Here is a 25972-nt window from a genome sequence, read left to right on the forward strand (position 1 = left end):
ATAAGGCATAACTCAAGTTCACATGGTATATGCTTTTAAGGCTTGATGTGGCGTAGTCCAAAAGACAAATCTGTTCGGGCCTAGCCCCAAAGCGAATAATACGTGCTATAAACTTAGATCATGAAAAAAGTAAATATCTGAGCCTGTACTCCCTTAGTATGATGGTGGGCAAACCTCAACAAAGATACTGAGTTCCTAAGGGGTGTATGTGAAGCCCCCAATAGAGGACGAGCTGATGCGGGCAAGTCAAGAAGGACTGCCAGTGGAGTTCACAACTGTGTTTAAAGCATGCATGGAGTTTCAAGGTGAGTTGCTTGGCTGATCTGCAACACCGGACTCTGATTCTACCTTTACTTCCCGTCCTTCCAATCTAGACAATGTATTAGACTCAGACATATGTATTTAGTTTTCATCTAAGATGTTCTTGACTCATATCACCACTTATATTATTTGAGACACCCTTTATGACTTATAATTTGTTTAAGATATTTGTTTTCTACCTTGTAATAATGGAAATGGTTTAAAGTTAGAATTGGCACGTCTATCAGGGTTGGGGTGTAGGTGTCATCACGACTTAGGTGATTTTTTGTCGTGACAGATTTTTTCATGTTATGTTACACAATAGCATTTAACTATAGCAACAAAAGAATATTCAGAGTTTCTTTGTTTTGTAGTAATAAGAGTTTAATAACCTATTTTGAGTTTCTTATGGAAATACTACAAAAAATGTCAATTTGAAGAAAAATGAAGATTTAAAACCCCATCAAAATTTTCACGTTCTTATTTTGTTCCCTCTCATTCTTTTGGAGGGAAATGAAAATCTAAACTTTTAACTCCTTTCTCCAAAAAAAAAAAAGAAAGATCCAGAACTAAACTTTTAACTCCTCAAGACTCCTCTTTATGCCCTTCTTATTCGGTCTATAATTCTTCCAAAAAGCTCAACCAATCTTTTGGAAATTTTTTAAGGTAACTGGCATTTATGGCCTTATTGCTTTATCTTGTTTTCTATAGATTTAAGGAGAAAAATATAATTGCTTGAGCGAATATGCTTTCATTCTTAGCAGATTATTAACTAACTTTTCTTTTTGTTGGATATGTGTTTTCTCGGGTTAGAATTCACTGATTCTGTCTCCAACAACGTGCTATATATAAATTGAGCTTTTCATACTTTATTTCTCATCTTCTCTAGTCGATAGTTGTTTTGATGCGTATGCTACTTTTGGTGTTTGTTCATGTCTATTGAAAACCGAGTTTCTTGTTTCTCCATAAATTTGATAAAATTAGAGAGAATGGATCTTATATGGGTTGTTAGAATTGCATCCCAATTGTTTGATAAAATGCCGCAGATTGTTGAAGTAAAACTTGCAAATAGCTGCTATTCTACTTTGAATCTTGTGTGCTTTGGTCATTCATTAAGCAAGTTCCTGGTGGTTCTTTCTGATTTTATATATATATTTTTTCCACCAGTGATATAGCTTTAGGCTTAGGCTTAGGCATTTATATAAAATGGAGAAAAGAGATTTCTCTGTAACTGTGTGGGAAAGAAAATAAAATTACTTATCCGTCCCAATTTAAGTGTTTTAGTTTGACTTGACACAAAGTTTAAGAAATTAGCGACAAATAGTTATATAGTTAGTAGAGCTACTTAGAAAAATTTGGTGTGAATGTGTAGATTCATACTGCATTTGTACTACATTAAGAGTTTTACTTAAAAGTGAATTTGTTCTAGCACAAACTCACCTTACATGATCAGATGCTAATAGGCACATTAATTTTTGTTGTCTAGTAAAGTTGAAATTAGCTTCTTGCTTGACGCTGAATTCTGGCAAAAGGATATGTACTCCCTCTCTTTCTGTTATATGCTTGGTCATACATATTTCACCAGAGGTCAGTCCCACTTCAGTAACTTTTGTGCACTTTTCTACTTGTTAAAAATCATAGCTCATTGTTGTTTTATTCATATCATTTTTGAATTTGTTTTGCTCCAACTCCAGCTGTAACATATGGTTTTATTTGATACGGATATTAATTTTTGCTCCAACTTGAGTTGCAGAGAGTTCAACAGAAGGCAGCCCCAGATTGTGTCAGTCTCGGAGAGATTGTAGTTTGAGTATGTTTTCCGCTGCAAGTACCGACTACTTGCATTATTAATCTTTCTGCGTTAACTTTAGTTGTTTTTTTTTATTTTATCACAATGCAATTTATTTTAGAATATGCTGAAAGAAATTATAATAATACATGATCAGTTGACGGGTTGTCTGTGATTTGTAGTTCAAGACGATAGGAAAATAGAAAAGATCAAGAAAGGGAGGCAACCACTACTGGAAGAGCATCTGTTTAGGTTCAAGACTTTTGGTGAGGTTATTGCAAGTTCATATTTATTTATTGTTTCTTTTAACATTATATTGTTTGAACTTTCTGTAAAGAAAGAATAGAACTATTTGAGATTACAATTAGCTTCAATATGATCCAATTTAATAGTATAACATAATCTTGACTGACAGTATTTTGGTGTGAATATATGAAATTGTACCAGGAGACAGAGGAGGGTAGCACGAATTCCAAAATCAATATGTGAAACAGCGAGAAGTTCTGTATTTTATGCCCTCTTTGGCTTGTTGGGAGATTGGAGAATTGCTATACTTTTGTGGTAGATATGCTGCATGTTTTGAGCAGAGATACACAAAGCAGAAGGTCATGTTGTCTTTGGCTAGAGACCTGTTTTTTTCCACAACAACTACCAAATGTTTGTGGTTCTCTTTCAAAGTTTTTGTTGTATTTTATGTTGAAGATAGTTTTTCTCCATTTTAAACATGGATTTCATCTTTTGAAGACTAATGGTTATACAAGATTCATATTGACGATTTGTTTGGATTTGAATGGTATTAATCACTTTTTCTCATTAGTTTTTCTCCATTTTAAACATGGATTTCATCTTTTGAAGACTAATGGTTATACAAAATTCATATTGATGATTTGTTTGGATTTGAATGGTATTAATCACTTTTTCTCATTTCGAATCATATAGAAAAATTGTGGTTGTGCTTAATTTGTGTAAGCCAGGAATTACGCCTAGTTATGTGAAAATAATAGGATATTTAAACAAATTAGCTTGGTCAATGGTTTTAGCTGAAACATGGCTTTAGCTAGGGATATTCCTAGCTAATTTAGGGAAAACCTATCATATCATTCTCTAAACAAAATTTGCTAGAAATTTAGCAAGGGATTGCCCTAGCTAATAATTGCTAGGGATACATACCTACCAAAATATCCTTGCTAATTTAGCTATGGATATCAAGATTTCCTAGCTAGAATTTAGCTAAGAGCATATTAGCTACGGAACTTTACTAGGGTCATTCTCCTAACTAAAATGGCATTAGCTAGGTAATTTTGCAGGTTAGCTAGGGATCTCGTCCGTGGCTAAATGACTGTTCTCTTGTAGTGAACAAGTCATCAACGAGCAAATTAAACATAAACAATCAGAATACTTAATAGCAAGTCAAGACAAGTTTGCCAAAAATATAATTACAATGCTACAGAAAAAAAATGCATATGCAATATTAGTCCATGTTCAAAAAAGCACTACCTGGAAAATCTAAATTTGACAAAATAGACCAATACATGACAAAAATCAAGGAAATCATAAGTTAATATCCAAACCCGTGGTGAAATAACAAAAAAGTCAACATTCAATCCAATCAGAAACTTATAATCTAACACTAACCAGAGAAGAAATTGCACGGGTTACCCTTCAAACAAAGGCGGAGCCAGGATTCAAAGCTTGTGGGCGGAGCCAAGATTCGAAGCTTGTGGGTTCGGGATTCTAATTCTTTAATAATTTGTACATATTTGACAAAAATTTTAATACAAATATATGATTCGGACAAAAGCTACTGGGTTTGGCCGAACCCACACCCGAAGGGCTGGCTCCGCCCCTGCCTTCAAATGGTCTGGTGCTAAATATTTGCCTTTAGCAATTGTACTTATGTCCAGCAGGGTAATAGGAGTAAGTTTTTTAAGGATGTGTGACATAACTTGTGAAATATTATGATGTGTAGGACAATTCGCACGAATGCCCCTATCTTGGGGTGATCTTTAATTTTTGTCCCTCAATTCGCTGGTCTTTAATTTTTTCCCTTCGGCACTTTAAGTAACAAAAAAGGTGGCCGAAAATATTCCTGAAATTAAAAAAACAGAAAAAAGAAATTCGGATCTATGACCTAATTGTTATGTAGAAATTAAGTTATCCGGCATAACTTTATTTCTACAGAACTTATGCCGGACAAGATAAAGTTTCTATAAACTTATGCCGAGCGAATTAGTTACTACACAACTTATGCCGGATAACTTCATTTCTACACAACTATGCCGGACAAGGTATAGTTTCTATGAAACATTGCCTTGTGATTTTTATTTTTTATTTTTTATTTTTTTATTTTTTTTGACTTTGCTAGGGATCGAACCCAGAATCTCTAATTTCGTAGACTAGCGAATAAGGATACTTGAGCCCACAAATTTTCATTAAATGAGAAGCAGGGACAAACATTAAAGACCAGCGATTTGAGGGACAAAAATTAAAGATCAATCCTTTTGAAAGGCAATCCGAGCAAAAAATTAAAAGTATAAACTCATACACCGCAAAAAAAATTGTTTGTTACGAGGACTAAAAGTAAAGACCAGCACAAAATAGGGCACGCAAAGAACCGCTCTATTAGACGAGCCCAGACGTCCTAGAATGGATGTCGGCCCAAATGGGCAGAAGTGTTAGGCTGCACGAGGAAAGTGGGCAGCCCCCAATGAGGCTGGTCCTTGGAACTTTTTTTTGCGCTGATTGCCCTTCTTTTGGGGTGGTCTTTAAATTTTATCTTTTATATTTGTGGTCTTTAAATTTTACCCCTCATATTGTTGGTTTTTAATTTTTGCCCTTCGCGTTGCAACCCTGAGCTTCGCGCATAAATCATGAGGTTCTGGGTTCGAACTCCTGCTCAAGCATAAATTAAAAAAAAAAAAAAATCGCAAGGCAAGGTTTGGGTCGCGTGTATGTCGGACCCAGCATACTCATGCCTTATGGGCAGACTTGGCATAAGTATGCCGGGTCCGACACAACTTTGGTTATTCCTTAACAAGTGTATGTCAGGTCCGACATAACTTTGGTTATTCCTTAACAAGTGTATGTCGGGTCCGGCATACTTATTGGCAGACTTTTAGTTAAGCCTTAACTAAAAGTCTTTTCCTAGTTATGCTTTATGGGACAGACTTTTAGTTAAGGCATAACTAAAAGTATGCCCCTAAGGCGGAACTTTTCCTTAAGGCATAAACTTTGCCTTATAAGGCAGAACTTATAGTTATGTTGGGTCCGGCATAACTTTAGTTATTCCTTAAGGAAAAGTTCCACCTTATGGGGCATACTTTTAGTTATATCTTATGGGGCACACTTTTAGTTAAGGCATAACTAAAAGTTTACCTTGAAAAGTAAAAAAAGAAATATATATATATATATATATATATGCCTCAAGGCAAAGTCTGCCCTCATCGGCAGACTTTTGGTTAAACTTAATTAAAATTTTGCCGGTGGGGGCATAGTAAAATTTAAACTCTGTCTTGCGAATTTTTTTAAAAAATTTTGACTGAGTGAGGGTTCGAACCTGAAACTCATGAGTTTTAGCCGAAGGACAAAATTTAAAGACCACCCAAAATTGCCCTCCTTGGAACATAAAACAAATGAACCAACCCCATTAATTATAGCTTGAACAAAATTATAGTTGTTTGACAAACTTTCAAAGTATTTTTATTTAGAAAAGTGTTTTTATCATAATTGTTTTTTCCAAAAAAAAAAAGTATTTTGAAAGATTAGCGTTTTGTGTTTGGCTAATCGATTTAAAATTATTTTTGCAAATATTAAAACAACGATGTTGTTTGATCAAGGTTCCCAAAGGATAAAAACTTACCTCAACTTTCTAAAAATAGCATTTTTTTTAAAAAAAGTTAACCACTTTTAGCTTTTCATTAATTTAGTCAAACATGCTATAAATCAAACAAACCCATCAACAGGAAGGATTCCCCAAACTGATATTGTGTAACTAAATTACAAGAGGACAGTTTTGATTGTTTTATCTATCAAAAAATAAGTCAAAGGAACCAATGAAAGTTGCAAGAATAAGATAATGGACGCGGAATAAATAAATAGAAACAGTTGCTTATCAGCCTATTCTCTTTTAGGCCTAAAGAAACCAACCAAGCTTTATATCCTTAAAATAATTACTTTTTATACTACTATTTCTTTGTTTCTCTAATCTAAAAGAGGAACTTCTAGTAACCATTATGGATCACCTCTATAAAAAATTGAGGAGAAGTTCAGTATGAATATATCCAAGTGATTAAAGTACTTATTTCTTAAAAAATAAATAAAGTTGAAGCAACTGTAACTATGCTTCTGGAGACCCCCATTTGGGGAGGTTCTTAAAATAATCGGTCCGACCAAAAACCAACACAGTGTGCTTATTAACATTTAAAAAACAAACTAAAAAAGAAGTTCAGATTACGTTGTTTGAATTATCTTTAGAAATTTTTTAGCAATCACTTTTGTATTACAACTCAAAGTGGAGCTTCAATTAATACGTAGTAAGTAGATACATTGGTTTTCCCTATGGTCATGGAGCTCCTCTAAATTGGATAAAATCAAGAGTGTTTAACGAACGAGGTGTTTTAAAGTTGAATTAGTCAAATAGCCGTTTAACTAAAATGTGCGGATCATGAACAAATAATCTAAAATAATTCGAGATAATATGACTTACATGATTTATGATTATATCGAATATGACTTTCTGTCTCTCTTTTTTTTTTCTTTTTTTTTTTTAAATGAAGACGTTTAACAGGATATGAAATTTAAAAAAATTGCTACTCCTACTTTGGAGTTACAAATATAACCACATTGAATATTAACTTGAAATTGATCCAATCTATCTTACCTTAAGTATTCTCTGAACCAGTTAAATCATACTTAGTCTATTTGCTGACTTAATCAGTTTAGTGCTTCCAAAGATAATCCATACCGATGTATAGCAAGAAGTTAAGAGGACATTAGAGATGGAAACGTCATTGAGCACGTGAAGTTCAAAATGGAATGATGTGAAAAGTAGATAACCAAGGATATACTTCTACTAATTTGAAATAGAAACAAAAGGTAGAGTAGCAAATTGGCTAAATTTAGAAAACTAAAGGAGTAACCAAATAAGGAGAAGAACAAAAAAAAGGGAAATAACTCTTGGCATTAAATGACATTTGTCCACCTCCTTCGTAAGCCCCAATTCCCTGCTCCACACTACAAGAAAGTACGAAATAGCAATAACTTTTTGATAACAAAATAATATTTTTGGCAAAACTCAATAGTATTTGATAATAACTTATTTTTATTGTTGCCATATATGATGAAACTTTTAAAAATGAACTTTTTTTTATTGCTAAACAATTTAATTTTGTTACCTTATATTGACTGTTGTTGCGAAAAGTACTTTTGGCACAAGAAAGAAATTATTGCACATTGTTGCAATAACAGCCAATGGGAAAAATTTATACAACAACAAAAAAATGTTATTGTCAAAATACTTTTTGCAACAATAGTTAATACTGTAACAATAAAAAAAAAAAATTGGCAAATATCTTCTTTCTTGTAGTGCCATCACACAAGAAGAATTACTCCCATAGATATTTTATTTGTGTAACATGTGATTCCCTGTTCCTTACGCAGTTACGCTTGCATTCTAAAATTTTGTTGACAACTACGTGTTCCCAAAAAAATTTTATAAACTATAGTATTCCCATAACATTAAATAAAATAAAACAAGGATTGGGGATTGGACACTCCTGAGTCCTGAGACGATAAACATGAAACAACAGAAATTCTAGCTCCATTTCTGACACATGCTATGTCGCGCTTGTTCACGTAGTCCAATTTGTGCACACATAGACCAGTGTAATATAGTGTTCCGCACCATTATTTAATCTTTTTTCGAAACTAGAATACGTATGGCCTACAAAATATATACTCCCTTCATTTCATAATAAGTGACACTTTAGCCAAACACGCATATTAACAAATCAATAATGCAATGTAAAATTTACTAAATTACCCCTATATAATAAAAATAAATTATTTTTTCCTCTTGATTAAAGCATGCACAAGTAGTAATCCTTTTGACATTAGGAATCTAACAATACCAAGTTACTATGTGGCTTGTCCAATCATCATTTAGATGTTACTTTAACTTGTCATTTTTTGTTTAAGGGTAAAATTGAAAAAATTAGTTAATTTATGTCTTGATTTCCTAAAATAACACTTATTATGGGATAATTTTTTTAGTTAAAATAACATTTATTATGGGACGGAAGGAGTATATTACTTGAAAGAATGGCAGGGACAGGAACTTGCAGAGTTGCAATTCTTGAATGAATGGTGGGGACTGGAACTAGTAGAGTTGCAATTTTCACGTTACGTCATTTTTGATATTTTGTTAGTTGTGGCCTCTAGGGCCTTGTGGCCACGACATATGATTTCGGAAGCAATTCATTACTACTATATTAGAAGCACCGGTTGGGTGCTTTTCGTCATCCGTTGTGGGGCCCTTCATTAAAAAAAAATATATTTTGAGTCTCATGTTAAACAGGCCCATAATAAAAAAATAAAAAAAATATGAGTCTCATATATATTAAACAACAACTAATATTAAAAAAAAAAATTGTAGGCTTCATATTAAACACCAATCAGTATTAAAAAAAAAAAAAAAAAAACTGGAACCCACCACATCCAAACTCACGGGAGAAAAAAAGTGGACTCCATATTAACAAAATTAAGCAATATTAAAAAAAAAGTGAATCTCATATTAAAAAAATAAACAATGTTAAAAAAAAATTGTTGGCCCCATATTAAACACCATGCGTATTCGTAGCAAACACTAATATAATAAAGTTTGAAATACGGAGCACAAACTACAATATAATATTAATCGTGTTTTGAACATACTTTCCTATATTGACAAAATCAAGCAATATATATATAAAAAAAAAAAAAAAGTGAATCTCATATTAAAAAAATAAACAATGTCAAAAAAAAAAAGTGCAGACTTTGTATTCTTAGCAAACACTAATATAATAAAGTTTTAGATACGGAGCACAAATTACAATGTTATATCAATCGTGTTTTGAACATAGTATATATATATATTATATGCATAAAAATAGTTCAAACTAATAATGTCCAAAAGGGTGGGCCCCATACTAAACAACACCAAGCAATATAAAAAAAAAAAAAAAAACTATATAATGCATGGGTTTACACCCATTCTTCATCGTCCGTTGTCCCTTAAAAAAAAGGGTGGGCCCCATACTAAATAACACCGAGCAATAAAAAAAAGGAAGAAAACAAAATGGAACTCACCACATCCAAACTCACGGGAAAAAAAAAGTGGACCCCATATTAACAGAATCAAGCAATATTAAAAAAAAAAGTAAATCTCATATTAATAAAACAAACAATGTTAAAAAACAAATGCTTAGAAAATCAAACAATTAAATCAATAATGATGGACTCATTGCCACATGCATATCAACCCATTAGTGGGAGCAAATGAAATTATTGTACAACAACATACCTAAAATACTTATATATTAAAATAAGATAGAATTTAATTACTTTTTCATTTTTTCCTTTCTCTAATAAATGTGAAAAGAGATTAATGTCATAAAAGAAAAAATAATATTAAATGGAGATCAAATAATTAATAAGCTAAATTAGTGAAATTATAATTCTAATTGACGTTTCCTTAAAAAACCGTGTAAAAAACAACATGACAAGTAAAATGAGTTAAACAAAAAATATTTACTAAAAATTAAAAAATAGAAGCTCTTCATGGCCCCATATTAAACACCAACCAGTATTATAAAAAAGGGGGAAGAAAAAAGTGGAACCCACCACATTCAAACTCACGGGAAAAAAAGTGGACCCCATATTAATAAAATCAAGCAATATTAAAAAAAAATCCATATTAAAAAAACAAACAATGTTAAAAAAAAAAGTGCTTAGAAAATCAAACAATTAAATCAATAATGATAGATTCATTGCCACATGCGTATTAACCCATTAGTGGAAGCAAATAAAATTATTGTACAGGAACATACTTAAAATACTTATATATTAAAATAAGTTAGAATTTAATTAATTTTTCATTTTTTCCTTACTCTAATAAATGTGAAAAGAGATTAATGTCATAAAAGAAAAAATAATATTAAATGGAGTTCAAATAATTAATAAGGTAAATTAGTGAAATTATAATTCTAATTGACGTTTCCTTAAAAAATCGTGTAAAAAAAACCATGACAAGTAAAATGAGTTAAACAAAAAATATTTACTAAAAATTAAAAAATAGAAGTTCTTCATTTAAATAGAAAATCAAATTTCTACTTCGTTTCATCTTAAACATGTAAAATTAATATAATAATTTGAATTAGAATTATCCAAATCAAAATTTGATAAAAAAATTATATGTATTACTTTACTATTACTACTATATAGAAGAGTCGGTTTACAAAGGCAAGATCGTCGTCCGTGTTCGGTCCTACTTTTTTATTGCTATTCCGCCATGTCATTTATTTATTATGTTTACTAAAATAAATATACTTAAAATATATATATTTAAAAAATAAGATACAATTTAATTACTTTTTTATTTTTATTCTTACTGTAATAAATGTGAAAAGAGATTAATATCAAACGAAGATCAAATAATGAATAAGATAAATAATCAAATTATAATTCTAATTCATGTTTCCTTAAAAAACCATGCAAAAGACAACATGACAAGTAAAATGAGTTAAACCGAAAATATTTACTAAAAATTAAAAAATAGCATTTCTTCGTTTAAATAGAAAATTAATTTCTACTTTGTTTCGTTTCAAACATGTAAAATTAATTTAATAATGTGAATTAGAATTATCCAAATCAAAATTTGATAAAAAATAATAAGTATTTTACACTTTTAAATTAATCAAATTAAAATTGAAAATATCAACATATATATATATATATATGTTGATATATATATATATTATTTAAACACAACTACATATACATAGATACACTATAATCCGACGTGTTGGTCCGTGCCCAGCACGGGCATAGGCCATCTAGTTACTACTTTAATAGAAGAGTCGGTTGGAGCAAGGATCGTCGTCCGTCCTTGCTACAACATTGGGTGTAGGTCCCACCTCAATTTCCTATGCAAGCTTTTTGAACTAACCAGTTTACTTTTGTAAAAATGTGGGCCAGCTGAATTTATTTAAAAGGAAAAGGGCCAAAATTACCCCTGAACTTTAAAAAATAGTTCATTCATACCCTTCGTTATACTTTAGGGCCAATTATACCCTTACCGTTATACTATGGGGTCAATTATACCCTTATGTCTAACGGCTGCCACGTGGCATCATCTCAGCCCTTCAAAATTATTTTACCCTCAAATAATTTTTTACCCACTAAAATAACTCAAAACGACCCGTATTATTTTTGGTGGAAAAAAAAAATTCGGGTCGTTTTGAGTTATTTTAGTGGGTAAAAAATTATTTGAGGGTAAAATAATTTTGAAGGGATGAGATGATGCCACGTGACAGCCGTTAGACATAAGGGTATAATTGACCCCATAGTATAACTGTAAGGGTATAATTGGCCCTAAAGTATAACGAAGGGTATGAATGAACTATTTTTCAAAGTTCAGGGATAATTTTGACCCTTTTCCGTTATTTAAATATCAATATGTCATGATTTTGCTTAATAAGCTTTTTATTCAATTTTTTATTAATAGTATTTATTTAACTGAGTGAGAAAAGTTCCGTTTCTCCCCCCCCCCCCCCTCTCTCTCCATAGCTTTTTGTTAATTTTTAAAGTAGGAGCTCTATTTAAATATCAATATGTCATGGTTTTGCTTGATAAGCTTTTTGTTCAATTTATTATTAATAGTATTTATTTAACTGAGTGAGAAATCCGATAAAAAGAAGGATAAAAAGTTTTATAAGCATACAAATATAGTGACATATTTACAATTGCAAGTTCTAAAAATATTCAAAAACCACACACTCGAAATTTATACTTCTTTTACTAAATAAGAATTATCTTATATTATCAATTCAAAATTCGTTAAAAACTTAATCATTGATTTATCAATATTTTTACATGTGTTTGGGCCCGTGCATAGCACGAGATTTTATTATAACTAGAAACATGAGTTTCAGAAGTGGATCGGCGACATGCCTACTTGCACAGAGGGGCAGTTTTGATATTTCGTATTTTTTTTTTGTTTTAGAGATATTGTACTCAATTGTTTTATGTATGTACTTTTTCTTTCTTGGACAATTAAGTGCCTATTAGGTGACTTTAGTGAAACTGTGGGTCCACCTTGGATTTCGAAGCCACATGCTTTATTTGCACACTTCTCAAAAGATTCCTCTGCACCATTTAAACATTTAAGTGACAATCTCGATTTGCATCTTTTACTTCTTTCTTTCTCCATAGCTTTTTCAGTGAATATAGATCCTATCTATAGTTAATATGTTAAATAGGTAGAAAACACCGGTTAGAATTATTTAATAAAATTAATTTTTAGTTTGAAATAAATATTTTATTAACAGACTTAATTTTTAAAAGTTACAACTGGTTAAAAGTTGTGATGAATAAGGAAAAATATCTGAAGAAACAAGTATAATTAGGTAACAGGACTAACTGTAATATTGTAATAAAACTAATTAAACATGTTTACGAAATAAATTACTCTATTTTTATCGCAATGTTTAATATTCTGAAAATAAACTAATATAAGTAGGCATTTTCCAATGTATTAAGTTTCTAATTATAAAACATCAAAATAGCCAATATAATTTATTAGTAAATACATAATTATGATAGTTCGCGTAAAAATAAAGATATAAAGAGTATCTTATACCACACATATAATTATATGTCCGTGTTATATCATACGATAGAGACATATAATTATCATACATATATGTGAAGTTTTAAAGATTATACTACTCCAGAAACATTTCTCGGAGTTCTTGCATTCCAAGTACATATATGTGAAGTTTTAAAGATTATCACGTTTTAGTCTATGGGTACGGTCGTTAAAATGATGTTTACTGATTTTAAAAAGTAATTAAAACTCAATCAGTCTTAAAACGATAGTTAAGGTTTGATTAATGGTTTAAAATGATTATTAGCACATATCTTCAAAAGAAATAAAAAAAAAAAAGGTCACATAACTTGAAGCAAAGAAAATATACTATAACACAAATTATTGAACTCTTGCTCCTAAAACTTTTATTTTTCCACATGTAACTTTCCAAAAACATCATAAAATATGTTGAAGGAGTCTTATTATTGCATAAAAATAAAAATAAAATAATTAACATATATCGGGCCCGTGCTAGCACGGGCTCCGGTATCTAGTAATACAAATATGAATGGGTAAGTGGTTCTAACTATTTCATGTTGTAAATAGATGCATGCTTACCATCAAAAGTTGTGGGAAATTGGTATCTAGGGCGAATATAGCCTTTTGGATACAGATTTATCTAAGAAAATTTACTTGTCATAGCTACTCCTAAGACTTAATTATGGCTAGTAACTATCTTTTTAAATTTTTAAGTTTAGTAGCTATATTATTCAAAATTTACATTTTATAGCTACCCCATTTTTTTTTAATTAAATGTGCTGCCCCATAATCCCTAAGTTTTTATCGTTTTAGCTCCATACCCACCAAGTGTATTTTCAGTGTATACAACCGTTTTCACACCTAATTTCAGTGTATACAGTCGTTTTTTACTCAACAACGATTTTGTATTTCGCTGTATTTCGAAAACGCGAACATGACCAGACTCAACATCGATTTTGTATTTCGTTGTATTTTTTGTTGTATTTCGCTGTATTTTGAAAACGTGAAAATGACCAGACTCAACAGTGATTTTGTATTTTCGTTGTATTTCGCTGTATTTCGAAAAAGAGAAAATGACCAGAAATACAACAAAAGGAGTTACGAATTGTAATTTTGCAACTTGTAGCTATAAATTGTTAGAACCTATTAAAAGGTAGTTATTTGTGTAAGTTTTACTTTATCTAAACCCAACTTTCAACGTGGAGTACAAAGTAAAATCTACTAAAATCTCAATAAATATTAGAGTTGAACCCATAATCAGAGAGGTGAATCTAGATTTCTAGAATATGGGTTCACCACTTAAGAAAAAAAGGAAAAATATATTTAGTGGGAATTGATCCCTAGAAATACCAGAACCTTGAGGACTTAATCATCAATTAGGCATTCTCCAGGTGGGGCCATACAGAGAAGACGAATCATGAATAATAACAGAATTCAAAAGCTAGCTCAAAAGGTGAAAATAGTTCACGCGATTTTAAAGAGATTTCTCATCCCGTAAGAGCCCGATATTGGACTCAGACAATATTTAAGGTTTTAACACAAGTCATTACAAAATTATACTATTTGATAGCATTAATCATAAAATGTATAATTAAATCATCAACAATCTTCCTCAAATGAGTAATTAATGACCAGTACTTCTTCAAATAGTAAAAGTTAAATTGAACAAAAAGAACTTAATATCTTTTGATTTTTTAGAGTGTCAAAATATTTGCACGATTTATTTTTTAAAATTCAAGTGGCAAATAAATGAGCGAGAGGGAATAAAGTTTTTCCCTTTTTGAACTACGAAAAAATATATACCATTTCATGACCAAGTTAATGTAATAATGTGTGTGCATTGGCGGAGATCTTTGGAGCAGTAGCTGCCGGCTTGCCGCACCAATTCATTATCTATGTCTTTCTCTGCCATCGATGCCCCTTTGAACTTTGCACAAATTTAATTCAACACTTTAACTTCAAGTCCACTCTTTTGAATACCTTATGTGTGAAACATGTGTTTGTTATACAAAAATCTAACAATTTCAAACCAATCATATCCCGTGAAATAACAAGATTTGCTGAAAACAAAGAAAAGGAGAGGATGGGCCTGCAAAAACTTCACATTTACAGCCAGTAGAATGTAAAATATAAAAATTTAATGCGCTGAAATTGACACTAAGATGTTCAATAGTACCATACAACGATGAAATGTAGAAATTTTTACGGCCCATAACCAACTCTAAGACTTATTTATTAGTAATAACTACATTTTTTTAAAATTATATTTGGTAGCTTAATTATTTATCAAATTATCATCTATAACTTGTTTTTGTAACTGTAGTGTATTTCCCTAAAAATAAGTACCATTCTCCCACTTACCCACAATATTTTTTTTTCCAAATATTTTTCTCTCACTTATCAAATCTGTTTTCTCCCTCACCCCTCTTTCTCTCTCCGTTCCATCTCCTAGTCTTTTAAATTAATTTTCTCTCACCTACTAAATTTATTTTCTCCCTCACCCCTCTCTTCACAAGCAGACTCCAAGATGTGGCTTCACAAGTTAATCGCGATGGCGTTCATCTCCTTCAATTCCTCTCAAAAGAAGAATGTTAGGAATTGCTCCAGTTGAAGATATTCCCAAAAGAAAGTTGTCCATTAGAAGAACTAATTGAAATTGGATACATAATTGCAAAAAAGTGCCAAGGCCTTCCTCTTTTTGTTGTTTTAGTTGCTGGACTTCTATCAAAGATAGAAAGATCTAGAGATTGTTGGGAAAAGTTTGAGGTAAATTTGAGTTCAAAACAGTTGATGGACTTAGTAGATATGAGCTATCAGAATTTACATCCACTCAAGTCATCCCACGCCTCTAACTAGTCCAATTGAAAGTCTTTATCTCCGGATAACGTTCTTTTGTAGCAATCGGAGGCGACTCGCTTCTTTCCCATGAGAACACCTTTGATGAGAGTTGTGGAGCTTCATGCCCACCAAGTGTTTGATAAAATGTTTCAGTAGATATTTCAATTTATTTCTGTGTATTAACAAACATTATATTTCAGTATATTATTTCGCTATATTTCAATGTATTTATCTTTTTTTTTGTGTGTAAATATAGTGAATGTTCCAAATATAGAGCCGATTTTTACTATACTTTGTTTTCACGACTTTTGTACTTCGCTGTATTTCAATGTATTTCTGCATTTTGTATTTCTAATTTATGAAACATTTTCTGATATATTTCATTGTATTCCATTGTATATACGCATACTACAACTTTATATTTCTTAAACAATTAACCATATTTCATTATATTTCAATGTATATTTTTCAGTGATAAAAGTTGAGAGAGATACGAAAGCTTTTATAGAAGAACAATCGTTATACGTGATTTATGGGAAGATTTAAATTGAATCCCCTAATATATATATATATATATATATATATATATATATATATATATATATATATATATATATATATATATATATATATATATATATATAAATAGGGCCTGATTTTACCCTTCAGTGATTTGCGTGAAATATGATTGATTTAATTTGACTTACTATTTAAAAAGGAAAAGAATATTATGTTCTAAAAATATAGATTATTTTTTCTCTCAGAATTTAAAAAAAAAATATGTTTAAAAAATAGAGCCTAAATTTACTCTAACGTGTTTTGTATTTCTCTGTATTTTGCTATATTTCACTATATTTCAAAAATGCAAGATACAACTAAAATACAGCTAAAAACAGCTACGAATTGTAAATCTTTAACTTGTAATTATAACTAATTAGAAGCTATTAAAAGATAGCTATTTGCGTCAATTTTGTGCCTACTGTGAAAGGCCAACTAACGTTATTGACTCTTTTACCAAGCACCAATCAATTATTTAACTCCACAAATATCTTCTTCCACTTTTTTTAAGGCAAACATAAGGAAGAAAAAGAATGCCGCGTGTCTTATTAGGAGCTCCTTTTGTTTCTATTCAATTCCGTCAAGCCACTTCTCATACTGTATTTTATAAAATAATCATCGTCTGGATATGTGTCATCCTATCCTTCCCTACCACGTTACACGTCTCCCCCTTTGCATTTAATTTAATTCTAACACACCCACCTTTGAAGTTTGAACCACCAACATTGGCCTTTTGCCTCCTTGCTCAATTGTTGTCTCCTCTGATTTGACAAGACAAATACTCGTTTTATTTCTTTGTCACTATTAATCTTCTTCATGCCAATATGAATTAGAAAAAAGAAAAAGGACTGTATTGACATAACCTATCAAGCGAAATGAATTGACTAGAAGAAGGTAATGAGTTATAGCAGCTCGTGATCCTTAACAAGTATTCCACTCTTCGACTATCCAATGCATAAGATTCTCACAGTGGTATTAGGAAAGATCATTGAGATATTTACCTTTCGCAATGAATGTGCTAGCAAAACTAATAAATAATCGCATGCAGCATATTGAAAAGATTGATTAGCCAAATCGGATGTTATTCATCATTTCAAGCTGAAACTCGAGTTAAAAAGAGCTCAACAATACAATAAAAAGGTTGATCAAGGTTAACAAGCTGGATTTTGAGTTTACAAGAGACCAAAAATAAAATTGACCCTAGTAAAAGGTTTAATCGCAAGGCAAAACAAGCAATAATTAGAGGCGCTTAAGAAAATTACAAATATCAAATTTGTGAGAATAATAACACGGGAAGATATTTTAGGGGATCCACAAAAAGATACTTCAGCAAAGAAAAGCTTTATTACGCAACTCGACATCCCCCACCTTTCAACAACTTTTTCGAACAACTTCCTTAGAAATCAAAAGTGTCTAAAAAAGTTCTTTTGACTTACCTAATCTACCCCCAAATAAACAAGTTAATTCCTCCATGATTCATCTAATCCAGCCCACAAAATCAACATCAAAGGGTTGTTACAGGTAATTCAAAGAGGGGCTGGGTGGGCAGGGACCACCTTCACTATATTTAGCTTAAAATTGACAGTTATAAGAGGTGCTATTGGCATTGAAATCAGCGGAATTGCGTTTTGGAGCAGCACTTGTGCTGCATCCTACATCACGTGCCCTCTTCTTAGCTGTTGGATTTTCATCATCCATCATCCTTGCAAAATCTCCACCGAACATTTCCACAAACGTTCTCTGTAGATCCTCTAGACTCTCCTCCTTTCCCATTAATTCAAAGAAGAAAGAAAAAACAAACAAAATAAATATAATCATATAAAGCATCATATACTTGAAAAAAAACATGTATGAGTAATTGATTATAATCACTTACCGCCGCCCCAACATTTTGATCCATTCTGTTCATCAAATCGTGCAGGAAATCACCCATCCCCTGCATACAATTCCAACTTAGGGGGTGAATTTATAATTACCCTAAAGTGACACAACAAAAACGGCGGGCTAAAGTAAAGACTAAACAGTAGAGTTTTTGTCGTCCCGTTATTTGTTTTAAGCGTATTAATAATAATACGAGTTGAACTAAACATACAATTCAAAAAACAAGTTAAGACTTTTAAAACACAAGTTAAAAAAAAAAAAATACGCGAGCTACAAAAGTTATTTTACATTTAAGAATAGTACAAAATAGTAACTTGCCGTAAGGGGTTGTTATATAAGCTGATATATCCCAATAATAATTTTGATATTAATTTTATAACATATAAAGGTATAAATTTATACATTCTACCAAACAGAATATAAAATGAAACACACCTTATCCCACTAATCTTGAGATTATTTTATCTCATCTCCCAAACAAGATAAATTAGTCCTAAAATTATAATTCCGAAATAATTTAATCCGCGTACCAAACGACAAGTTACAGTGTTTCAATTTTTTTCCAATAAAAGGTAAAGGTCTGACGAATTATCATATCATTAAGAATAAGAAAGCAAAAGCTTTCGAATAAAAAAATAATGTCATTTTCTTGTAATTGATGAAAGAAATATCACATAAAATTGACAAAGGGAAATAACAGAACTGAAATACTCAGCTGAATTGCAATTGACAAGACTTAGGAGATAAATTCCTAATATATAATTTCGAATTGTAATATCATCACTACAATTTTAATTTTGAATTGCTATATCACGACCACCAGGATTTTTCGCAGCTGTGCAACTAGTAATAAAGTAGCGGCAAACTGGCAATATATAAAAAACAAGAGAACAAAAAATCTGGGGGTTATGATTATAAAAAGGACAAAATTACGTACTTCATCTTCCTCAAGCAGATCAAGGAAACCGGCGTCGTACATTGACCTCTTGCCTTCATCGGAGAGAACTGCCAACACGAATAACGGAGCAACTAACGACCGTCAATTCCCTTCAAAACACCATTTTTCAACGAGCAAAATAAAGACACACACCCGCCGAAAAAACTTTGTAAATGAAGAATTGTAATAACCTGAGTAGGCCTCTTGGATTTTCTGAAAGCGGCGTTTAGCTTCTCCAGCCACCGACGGATTCTTCGCCCACCTATCCGGGTGCCATTTCTGAAGTATTATCACACGCTTTGTTATAATAATACTCACAGAGTACTATATATTTGTACAAACATATCCCTCTCTCCCAATTTATGTAGCATCTTTCAAATTTTGAGATTTAATCGGTTTTTACTTTTTAATACTCCCCTGTTTCAATTAGTTTGGCTTGATTAGTACCGGCGTCAAACTAACTCATGTTCACAATAGTTAGTTATTCAAAATATTTATGGTAAAAAATACTATAATTTTTTATGGTCCATAATTAAGACAACAAATTGAAACAAAAAGGGTATGTCTTTTAAATATTTCGAATTATCAATCATTGTGACTTATACTAAACACAAAACTTACAGATTGTTTGTCCGAATGTACAGTTAAAGTTAAGTTTTTGAGTCTCAAAATTCAAAATGTACCGCATAAATTGAGAGAGGGAGAGTAACTTTTTATCTCAATTTGTAGTTAATTAAACAAAAAAAGTACAGGAGTTGAATAAACTACGTACGACATACCATAGCTAGCTTGCGATAAGCTGAGCGAATGTCGGAGCAGGAGGCATCCTTACGAATCCCGAGAACTGAATAGTAACAAGATCCAGCGGATCCTCCTTCTCGATCCATAACCGTTTCTCTAAACCAGACCCAAAATCCCCAAAAAATTGATACGAAAACAGAAACTGTACCTTAATTGACAGGTACAGCACAAAGTGTAATTAATTCAATTAAACCATAGACAAATGCTGTTACGAATCAGATAAAAAAGTGGAGCAATACTTGAGAATTTAAAGAGGGAAACAACGGGGAGGCAGAAAGGCAATGTGTGACGTGGAGGGGATGTTTTGTAAGATTTGTGTTAATGAAGGGAAAAGATGAAAATATCTGGCAAGAAAAAAGATAGTGATGCCATGGGGAACGTTCGAGAGATTTCGCATTTTCCAAATGGAGAAGATATTTTTTTGGTTGAGTTTTGGAATTGGGCTAGTAGTTTAGTAGGATTTACGATGATTGCCACTGGGATCCGATAAAGTCGTTGTCGGTTCCCGGGTCATTATGTGATGTAACCGTTTCGGTTTCGGGTTGTCTTCAAATAGAGCGGGAAAGGTTATAAATGAAATTCTCTAACAATAATAGGAAATTACAACAAAGTCACAATTTCAAACTAATCGAGACTGATTATATATGTTTTTATAGTAATTTAATTCATTCAACTTGAACCCATTTCACAATACCCAATATTGAAGTTTGCTTCAGTAACATGAGCAGTAAATTTAATTGTGCATAATTATAAATGTAAAATTTCTTGTAAATAATGTTCCTCTGGAGTTTCACAAATTTTTAGTAGATTCTAGGAAATAAGCATACATTAAGATGGAAACTATAGATATGTATGCCTTTCTTCTTTTTGTTCCCTCTATCATTAGCAAATGCTTGAATGTTTCTTCTTTGGTTATATTTATTATTATTATGCTTATTAATGTTGAACTCATAGTTAAAATAATTGGCTCTTTTATTAGGTATATTGCTCCCCAACTCAAAAGGTTTGTGTCCATCACTAATCTTAGATAAGCACGTTATATATCAAGAAGGGTAAAAAGTTACAGAAAAAATGTACACTGGGAAGATGAGGTCCAAGGATACAGATGACAACAATTGACATAGCATCTCATTATGATATAAGCTTATTATATTACTTCCTGTACAAGCGCATGTTATCACATTTGATGCAGAAAACATAATGAAAACACTAGTACTATATAGTAAAGAGGTAGCACTAAACTCCTCTAAGGATGATGGCATTTGGGGTAGCAAAGCATTTGATATTGTTTCTGCAAGCAAATTTATCCTACATGCACCTTCATCCTGACAAACAAAACCCTTAATATATATGTACAGTTCACTCACTTATGCTGGATGCTATATGTAACGGACATATATCTTAAAATACCAAAGAGGCGAAAGAATAGGCTGAGACATGGAGGTGAAGTTTGGTGGTTAAATCTCGAACAAACTTCAGATATACCTACATGTAAAAGCCTTTCCATCTTCAAATAGCCACGTTTCGCTTAACCAATGTTTTTTTCCATTTCAGGACAGCACGGATGGTGCACCATATGGCTCTAGGATTTCCACGTCTTGTGACTTGAAAGCCAAAATTAGGAGACACCGGCTGAACACTTGAACTCGCTAACAATCCATTTCCTTGCCACACTGGTGTCTCAAACTGATGATTGTTGTTGGGAGGTAGATAATCGGTCATCCCTAGTGACTCCAATGAACTATTGGAACCCCAGCCATAGTCGCCAGGATAGATACTGGAGCAGGGATCACTGACCAAGAAATTGCTTGTGAAGGTCGAATTAAATGCTTGAATTCCATTAAAGCTTTCTGGCATGGACACTGCGGTTGGGCTATCTTGTTGCGCTGTGTAGGCTAGTGGCAGTGAAATTGTAGTATGATCAGAGTTGCTTTGTGACTCCCATTGACCTGCAGAACACATTTTCTAAGTCATACCATCATTTATCAGGCAAAAAGGAGGACCAAAAACAAAGTTTGGTCCAAATTGCCCTTCCCAGCAAGCAAATCCAGGTCTTTAAGTCTATACTATTTAGATGGTTTAGAAATTGAAAGAAGTTCAATATTAGCTACAAAAAAGTGGACATCTTTTGAAGAACACAACTTATTTATGCTCAATCAGATGTATGAATATGCTTAGTTGAAAGCATACTTTTGCCATACCTCCCCCCTCCCCGCAACAGAAAAAAATAAATAATAAACACAAAACAAGTTAAAAGAAGGAAAATGGAAAAATAAAGGGCAGAAAGAGGCATATGACTGAAGAAGACAATTTGATGGTTCATACCTTGTTCAACTGGGTAGTTCATATTCTGTTGGCTTGAACTAGGAGTATGAGAAAGGCCAATTTGCAGATTGGATGTAAGGACGGCTTGGCTAATCAAAGAGTGGTCCTCAAGGGGAACTAGACAATTCAAATTTTTGTAAACACGACGCTTAAAGTCTTCCACCTTCCGCTGGCAGTTATAAGAATACTATCAGCTTTTTAATTATTACGGTAAAGAACCAAATAAATATCTATGTGGGATACAGACCTTCTGGCATACACCTAGTTTGTCCAAGGACTGCAAATTTTGTCCATCAAGAATTGCTCCTACAACCTCATAGATGCAGTTGAATAGAAGTATAATACTTTCTCCAGTGTTGTATATGTACCACTCACTGTTGTCTAAAACACAGGTTTTCACATGTTCAGTTATTTTCTCCCATGTGTTGTTTCCGACCCCACAAGCCAGCATCTACAAATTAGATGGGACAAAAACAGCTACTTTACTTCTATAAAAGTTCGACTTACAGATCAAAGACAAGATTCGAAATGTTAGTATTAAGGATGACCTTACCTTGCGCAAAAGAGATGGATCCGTGACATACAGCCGTAGGAAGTCTTTCACACAGGATATTCCTTCCTGACTCAACCGTTTGTGTGATGCACCATTTTTTGCAATCTTGTCCAACCGCCATATTTCATCATCCAAAGTGGGAGGGTAATGCTTCCTATAAGCTAAACCGAAGGAATAAGAAAATAAAACAATGTCAGTACAAAATATTACATCAAAATAATAGGCACAATGACCGGAAAGCAGTACTACGAGCAGCATCTCCACAAAATGGATATTTTAATCCGCTTGAGGCAAGTAGAAGTGGATAATATAGCAAGCATAAACAAATTTCTATCCATCAATCCTCTTTTCCCACTTTGCAGGGTGTTATTAATAGGATGGGGATAAGGGCAGGTAAAAGGAACTTACCCTCCCCACGATGATCTCTCACAGTAATGGGCTTGCTAACTCCTTCTCTGACCCTAAATTCACCAGAGCGGTTAATCAATTTCAATCCCAACCTAAAGGTCCTGCTCTTTGTCCAGCTTGAATTGTCAGTGAAGCTGATATCACCCAGATATCCCACACCGTCCCTTAGCTGAATGAATAAATCTCCAGTCAATAATGGACGTTTTCCTTCTCTTTCATGAACAACTTCTCTGCTGAACTCTTCTTCAGTCCAGTCTTCTTGATCGTTGGGATTAAATTCCCCATTAAGCACAACCACACCAACTTTTGCTGAAGATAAGGGTCCAGATGTTATCCTCTGGTTGGAACTAGCATCATGCAAGAGAACTTTAATGGGCCTATTGCCCACGGATATTTTACTGCCCGTGTAAAGGGAAGTAGGAAATATATCATCAAAGAGTAACTGAATAGTCCTCGATTGAGAAGTCTCCATATCATTCAGTGAGGATCTGCAACAACCAAAAGAAATCCCTTTGTAAATCATTTTATACCAATATCAACCTACAGATTCATGTTGATACTTAGAGAATGGTAAGTCTATAGTTAAGAAAGCAGCATAATTCTTCCATGTGCTGGGTCATATATAAAAGGTCACGGGGATTATCAACAGCCATTTGGTTAAAAGCAAGAACTAACCTCAGGTTTGATCGGAGTGCTCTCTCAACCTCTTCACGCACCTATCACCGTTTAAGAAAATGATAAATATGGAAACTTTAACAGAAGACAAATCAAAGCATAAAATAAAAAATAAAACAAAATACTGCTTTTCTCTGTAACAATATAATATTAGCTTCAAATATCAATAACTTTCAAGATTACTCCTACTGAGAAGTAAAGAAAAATATTTCAACTTTTACAAACATGGCCTGGTATCATCTAATAGTTAAACTAGCGGCAAACCATATTACTACTAATTAACATGAATTGATAACAATCCTCCAATCAAGAACAAAACACAATTATCCTACCTTCTTGAGATAAAAAGTAAACATCAACAAGTTGGAGAAACAAAATAATGAGAATAGGGATGCATAATACAGACATTCAATTATTCAATGGCAGGTAAAAAGGATTAACAAAAGGTAAAGAGCACTTTGGGCTGAGAAAACCTTGTAACTTATCAAAATGTAGGCAAACTTACAGAAACGTAAAGCTATTTGATGAACAATGTGAAGATATCTGGTCAAGGATGTCCAGGCTATAACCTGATATTCACTAACCAAATAAAACTTTCCAATCAAAAAACAGCTCAACTACTTTCTGAGCTTGACAAAATTCATCCTTCTGCATTTCCACGAAGACTTTGGTATGCGGGATAAGGTGGGATATCCTAGTATTAAGTTTTGTATTAATTTTACACTTTGTTTGGTACAAGGTATAAATTTATCCCAGGATAATGTTACACTTTGTACCAAACAGAGTATAAAATGAAGCCCAAAATTAATCCTGGATATTCCACCTTATCCCATCATAGTTGGGATTAGTTTATCCCACCTTTCAGATGGGATAAATTAGTCTCAGGACTATAATCCCAGGATTATAATACCGGAATAATTTAGTCCCCATACCAAACGACCCCTAAGGGCCTGTTTGGTAGGTTTGCAAACAAAAAGATACTCTAATTTTCTTGCTTAGAGCATGAAACCATACCACTTTTCGGATTAAGGGCTCCATCCTAAGTGCAAGTTCTTGCGGAGGAAAAAAACTCCTTGGCCCTGTAAAAAGCCTGTGAAAAACGCCAATCAGAACAATGCAATCCAAATTCACAAAATAACAGCCGTAAAAAAAAAAAAAAAAAAGGAGCAAAGTCTGATCCTATACTAAATAACATACTGGGTAGAAGGATGTTGGCGCTTAGATTCTCGGGCTGGAATTTCAGAGTTAGAGCCGTCATCATTACCCTGATTGATATTCCTTTTCTGTACCATCAAAGTTCAATTAAGGAGTGAAAACAAATGAATTAGTAATGAAACAGAGCAAAATATGATACCAGGTGTAACGTTCAACTGTCAACCACCAAAGTTTATATAGAAAAATTAGTGACCCCCATTTGCAGGAAACAGGGTAGGAAGCTTCAGCAATATCCAATTAATTTATATTGCTAATCATAAGTCAAGCACAAGTGGTGTGGTTCTTTAATGCATTAACACACGCACTGTGGGTGCTATGTGTTTTATGTGTGCGCGTCTAGTCCTTCAAAATTAGTATATTATAAAAACAGGAAGACTTCTTTAAGTCAATGTCGTCTTCTGCTCACACGAAGACAATGTTGAGTATAATATTATTGCTTTTTTTGATTAATCAAGGCTACAACTTGGAATGTAGGTTAAATCAATGGGGGTGTTCAAGATTTGAAGAAGAAAAATCCAAGAAAATAACCGGAATAAGTAGTATTATTTTATTAAGGCCCTTACCGCGTAAACTCAGAGAAGTACAGGGAAAGTACAGTTAAAAGAAAATTAAGGGGTCGTTTGATAGATAGTCGAAATTATTCGGGGATTATAATTTCGGGACTAATTTATTCTATCTATTTGGATTATTTTATACCATCTAAAAGATGGTATAAAATAATTCCAATATAAGTGGGTTAAGAAGGTATAAGCTGGATATCCAAACACTAATTTTTGTATCATGTTTGGTACAAGGTATAAATTTTTCCTT

At 32.5% G+C, this 25972-nt stretch overlaps 2 protein-coding genes and 1 long non-coding RNA gene across 5 annotated transcripts; 1 reads left to right on the plus strand and 2 right to left on the minus strand.

Moving 5' to 3' along the window:
- The first annotated feature begins 739 nt into the window (after nucleotides 1-739).
- LOC132600095 (uncharacterized) lies at nucleotides 740-2900 on the plus strand. Of its 2 annotated transcripts, none has more exons than XR_009567119.1 (5): nucleotides 740-966; nucleotides 1787-1887; nucleotides 2054-2110; nucleotides 2272-2355; nucleotides 2537-2900. It is a non-coding gene; the product is annotated as an uncharacterized LOC132600095 (long non-coding RNA). The 2 variants fall into 2 exon arrangements; XR_009567120.1 differs by having other exon boundaries at nucleotides 742-966; nucleotides 1792-1887.
- A 14792-nt stretch (nucleotides 2901-17692) lies between these two features.
- LOC132598416 (uncharacterized) lies at nucleotides 17693-20271 on the minus strand. Its single transcript, XM_060311265.1, has 5 exons — nucleotides 19965-20271; nucleotides 19377-19464; nucleotides 19186-19253; nucleotides 18244-18303; nucleotides 17693-18131 (listed from the first exon to the last, which is right to left on the minus strand). The coding sequence occupies exons 1-5, from the start codon at nucleotides 20070-20072 to the stop codon at nucleotides 17940-17942; spliced, it is 516 nt and encodes a 171-aa protein (XP_060167248.1). The 5' UTR covers nucleotides 20073-20271; the 3' UTR covers nucleotides 17693-17939.
- Nucleotides 20272-21114: 843 nt separating this feature from the next.
- On the minus strand, nucleotides 21115-25482 carry LOC132598415 (calmodulin-binding protein 60 B-like). Of its 2 annotated transcripts, XM_060311264.1 has the most exons (9): nucleotides 25302-25480; nucleotides 25145-25230; nucleotides 24962-25037; nucleotides 23948-23988; nucleotides 23273-23760; nucleotides 22865-23025; nucleotides 22559-22762; nucleotides 22312-22480; nucleotides 21115-21935 (listed from the first exon to the last, which is right to left on the minus strand). In XM_060311264.1, the coding sequence occupies exons 3-9, from the start codon at nucleotides 24983-24985 to the stop codon at nucleotides 21496-21498; spliced, it is 1527 nt and encodes a 508-aa protein (XP_060167247.1). In that variant the 5' UTR covers nucleotides 24986-25037; nucleotides 25145-25230; nucleotides 25302-25480; the 3' UTR covers nucleotides 21115-21495. The 2 variants fall into 2 exon arrangements, with proteins under 2 accessions (XP_060167247.1, XP_060167246.1); XM_060311263.1 differs by having other exon boundaries at nucleotides 25145-25482.
- Nucleotides 25483-25972: the final 490 nt, after the last annotated feature.

Source organism: Lycium barbarum, chromosome 6 (genome assembly GCF_019175385.1).
Source record: "Lycium barbarum isolate Lr01 chromosome 6, ASM1917538v2, whole genome shotgun sequence".
Lineage (NCBI taxonomy): Eukaryota > Viridiplantae > Streptophyta > Magnoliopsida > Solanales > Solanaceae > Lycium > Lycium barbarum.